This window comes from Cyanistes caeruleus, chromosome 27 (genome assembly GCF_971803275.1).
Source record: "Cyanistes caeruleus chromosome 27, bCyaCae1.hap1.1, whole genome shotgun sequence".
Lineage (NCBI taxonomy): Eukaryota > Metazoa > Chordata > Aves > Passeriformes > Paridae > Cyanistes > Cyanistes caeruleus.
Genome location: NC_141727.1, coordinates 2271250 through 2276127, shown reverse-complemented (window position 1 = coordinate 2276127; position 4878 = coordinate 2271250). Strand labels below are relative to the sequence as shown.

Sequence of the window (4878 nt, the reverse complement as noted above, 5' to 3'; positions counted from 1 at the left end):
GAATGGTGCTACAATAAATAGCTAGTTAGCACATAAAAAAATTAACAAGCAAACAACCACCAGCAGAGCAACACCTTCTGTGAGATTTAGAAAAAAGAGGGAGATTTATTCCCTCTAATTCTGTTCCCAGTTCTCTTGGGCTTTGAAGGATAATGTACTGAGAGACATTTTAGCATCCTGGGAAATCTTGTGCTCAGCTGAAGCGACAGAAGCGGGCAGGAACTGCTTCTGCTCACAGCTGTTTACAAAGCTGAGCTTCCAGCCAGTGGGAGAGAACCAGAAAAGCAAAGGGGTAAGGTTTTAGCTGAATGAAAGAGAGAAAGAAGCATAGATACTGATCTCTTGTTCAGTCAAAGAGCATTTAATTTCTTTTCCTCTAGGTTTGTTAGAGGTGTTTCTTCTCAACTGATCTCACCTGAGCTCTGAGAATTCCCACACAATTTGTGAGTGCTTTGGAAGGGGCATTCCCAGTTCTTACCAGGAACTGGAGAGACAGGACAAGGGGGAATGGCTTCAAACTGGAAAGGAATAAGTTTAGATCAGATATTGGAAAGAAATCCTTCCCTGTGAGGGTGGGCAGGCCTTGGCACAGGGTGCCCAGAGCAGCTGGGGCTGCCCCTGGATCCCTGGCAGTGCCCAAGGCCAGACTGGACATTGGGGCTGGAGCAGCCTGGGACAGTGGGAGGTGTCCCTGCCATGGCTGGGGTGGGATGGAATGGTCTTTAAAATTCTTCTAACCCACCCCATTCTGGGATTCCTTGATTCCGTGAGTAGCTTTCAAGAGAAACATGGACATATTTCTCAAGGTGTGAGAGAGGAGAGGGATTGCTTGGAAAGGAAAACAGAGCTGGATTTAACAGATTAAAAGACTGGAAATATGGAAATTTCTTATTTTACTTTGTGTGCTTTTAAAAATCTTATCACCTCTGTTGATAAGTTAAATATAACCTTTCCCTCACTCTCTCTGTGTTTTCTACAGCAGTACTTCTGAATATGTTTATGTGGTAAAAAAAGGCATTTGTATTCTATTTTCAGTGGACTAGAATGTAAAAAACATTCACCATTATTTTTAACCTGAAAAGCTTCATTCTTGAAACATGGAAATTATCTTTCTGTGCCACCTGAGGGTGATTGTTATTTGAGGACAGGCACCTGGAATGATCCAATTAATCACCCTTTTAAAATTAAACTAGTGCCAGTCAATTTTTTAGGGTAGATCTGGAATTTTTAAAGCCTATATTTGCATGGGGAATCATAATTTTTCTTTTCTCTTTTTGATACTTTTTTCATTCAAGCACTTTTCAATTATGGTTTGTATTCTGTAGCATGGTAAATCACTTAAACTAGGTTTCTTTCCTTGTGCTGCTTGAATCCCTACTGTCTATACTGGAAAATGAGTTACCTGCCTTACCTGTCAGTATTTACCACAGCTTAAATCTCATGGAAGGCTGGGATATGTGAAAGCCATCTTTAGAAGTGAAATTGTATTTAATATCCTGTCACTTTATTATTTGGCAGCAGTGGTGTAATTGTAATGAAATATGTAAGTTATGTAATCAGATTGATTCTATACAGATTATCTCTATACAAGAGAAAAATTTAATTTGAAATAAATATTTTGAATCTCAAAGACAAATAATTATATTACAAAAATGCAAATTTCTTTGTCTTCATAGCATTAATGGATTTTCTTTCTTAATGTGATATATGAGAAATATTTTGTGAATAACAAATACTGAGCATCATTCTACAAAGTCAGTTGAGTATTGGATAGGAATGTGCAGGAATAGGTAAAAAATATTTGAAACCTTCCCTAAGAAGTGGATAAGAAGAGGCATAAGCATCAAACTTCAGGTATTTTGTGAAAAATCAATATTAATTCTATCAATTAATGCAGAAAAAAAATTATGGATGACTACTGTAATTAGTGTAATCTAAGGCTCTAGGTAAAAACTGTTATTTGGGGGGAGAAGTGGCCTATTTTAGTCAATCAATTGAAAATGAGAGAAATTTTCAGATGCACAGGTCCTTTCAAATTTCAAAAGAAAAACCCTAAATGCATATATCCCTTAACCCTAGAAAACTTATTGAAAGTATTCTGTGTGAGAGAACAAACATTTCCTTCTGCAAATATTCACGAGTAAGGGAGACAGTAAAACAGCTCAAGCTGAGTTTGCTGTGCGTGAGTGCAGTCACTCAGCAAGACTGTGCTTCTGTCTGGGGGGCAGCTCACAACTGAGATCAAATACACATTTAATAATGTTTTCTCTTCCCCTCTGTGTTTTAAGTGAAGACAGGGGTAAGAAGGTCTGTGAAGAAATCTGTGAAGCCCAAATATTTTCTTGGATCCAGGGTTTGAATCATCAATCCTCTTGTAGGACACCAAGAAACTTCAGATGTGGTTAAGTAATAAGGAATGTCAATTAAATAACTGGTGTGGAATCTCTGCTTAAATTGTCTATTTGCAAGTCCAGTATGGAAAGGATGCTTGGGGGAGATAATAAAAAGTGTTCCCTATTTCTTTCCTTTTTCCTCCTCACACATTCCAGGTCTTCAAGGTCATCATGGCACAAGGAAATGATACCCACATCCATGAGTTCATCCTCGTGGGCTTCCCCACCACTCCAGAGCTACAGGTTCTGCTGTTTGTGCTTTTTCTTGCTGTGTATTTGCTGACTGTGGCTGAGAACATCGTTATCATCACTTTAATCATCACCAACCACCAGCTCCACAAGCCCATGTACTTTTTCCTGGGCCATCTAGCTTTCCTAGAGGCCTGCTACATTTCCATCACCGTTCCCAAGCTGCTGCTCAACTTGGTGGTGAAGGATAAGAACATCTCCTTCACAGGCTGCATGGCCCAACTCTACTTTTTCATTGCCCTGGTGTGCACCGAGTGTGTCCTCCTGGCTGTCATGGCCTACGACCGCTACGTGGCCATCTGCACGCCCCTGCACTACGCGCTCGCCATGAGCCGCAGGTTCTGCGTGCAGCTGGCCACAGGCTCTTGGCTGCTTGGCTTTCTGACAGCTGTGCTCAAGGTCTTCTTCATTTCCCAGCTCTCCTTCTGCGGTCCCAGCATCATCAACCACTTCTACTGTGACATCAGCCCTCTGCTCAACCTCTCGTGCACCAAGCGGCGAGTTGCTGAGATGGTGGACTTCATCTCGGCTTTGTTTATTTTGCTGATTCCCCTCTCTGTCATTATAATTACTTACATCTACATCATCAGCACCATTTTGCTCATTCCCAAGGCCCAGAACAGGAAAAAAGCCTTCTCCACCTGTGCTTCCCACCTGGCTGTGGTCATCATTTTCTTCTCAGCCACCCTCTTCATGTACGCCCGGCCCAGGAGTGTAAACTCCAGGGATCTCAACAAGCTGGTTTCCATCATTTATACCATAGTCACTCCAATGCTAAATCCATTCATTTACTGCCTCAGGAACAGGGAGGTAAAGGACACTTTATTGAAGGCCTTTTGCAGCAGGGCTGCTCTCCCCAGAGTTTCTGCATCCAGTCACTGATGTAATGTCTGGAAGATAATCTTCCAAATCAATGTGTCTAAATCCTGTGAAAATCTAGTAAGATTTTTACTTTGACAGAAATTGTTATTTAGGGCTGTCTTTCAACATCAGTGCTAAACAATTCCTTCTCCTGAGCCAATCTGTGTGTTCAGATAAAACCTATGAATCTGTGTGAGTATAAAAGGTTTTTCTAACTGAACACATCCCACATCATTCCTGAGGAGTAGAAAAGGCAAGAAACATAATTGCCTGCTCTTAATGTATTTTTTTAGTATGCATCAAAGAACAAAATTTCATTCTGACCTTGATCCAACATAACATGAAACTAGGATTCAAGAACCTGAGGCACCAAATAAATAGTTATGTCAACTTTCTTCACAGGAATGAGAATGGGAACTTCAGTAACTCAGATAATAACAGTCATTTTAGATAGCTGTGATAGGAGACCATGAACCACCACTGAGAAATTTCTTTATTAACTTCAGATACAAATTTGGAAAGTAGCTCAGATTCAGAAAACAAAGCTTGACTTTTGGAGAAGAGGGTTAATTTGCATAATTTAATTTCAATTTGAAATGCTAAATGAGCCTCCTGATTTTTAAATGTTATTTTCCTGTGGTCCTTCAACATTACATGAGGAGATACAAGCACTAAGAGAAGAATCAGTTGTCTAAACACTTTCCTAAAGTAACATTCAAAGGAGAGGGTCAGGAAGAACTTTTGGGTAATTTAACACACAGATGCAAAATCTTGCACCAGCAGGCCTGATGGTAAATGATCCTTGACTCTGTTACCCAGGACTACATCAACATTTCTGTGTCCAGTTTGGCACTTCCCACTACAAGAAGGACAAAAGGGACAGTCCAGCAGAGAGTTACCAAATGACAGAAGGGTGGGACCACACAGCATACAGAGACAGATGGAAGCAGTTATTTAAGTCTGGAAAAGAGAATGTTGAGGAGGTGCATAGCTGCAGTCTGCCATCACCTGAAGATGATATATATATATATATATATATCATATATATATATCATATATATCATATATATATATAATATGTGTATATATATATATATATATATATATATCAATCATATATATTATAGAGGAGATAGAGACAATTCTTAATTGTGCATGCCTGAAAAGACAAAAGCATCAGGAACTTGTTCCAACAAATTAAATTCAGATAAGATAGTCCAAAAAAAGGAAAAAAAATCAAACTAAATCAATCAGAGTGATGAAGCACCACAACACAGTCCCAGAAAGGTAATAAAATCTCTGTGCTTTGAGCTTTTCAAAGCTTTTCCTGACAAGTCCCTGAAAAACCTGATCACCCTGATCACCTGATATGTTT

The 4878-nt window shown here is 39.6% G+C and overlaps 1 protein-coding gene across 1 annotated transcript; it reads left to right on the top strand.

Annotated features, from left to right (window-relative positions):
* The first annotated feature begins 479 nt into the window (after positions 1-479).
* Positions 480-4259, top strand: LOC111940163 (olfactory receptor 6B1-like). Its single transcript, XM_023942738.2, has 3 exons — positions 480-1854; positions 2289-2401; positions 2550-4259. Exon 3 carries the CDS (start codon positions 2565-2567, stop codon positions 3522-3524), a length of 960 nt encoding a protein of 319 aa, XP_023798506.2. The 5' UTR covers positions 480-1854; positions 2289-2401; positions 2550-2564; the 3' UTR covers positions 3525-4259.
* The last annotated feature ends 619 nt before the right edge of the window (positions 4260-4878 follow it).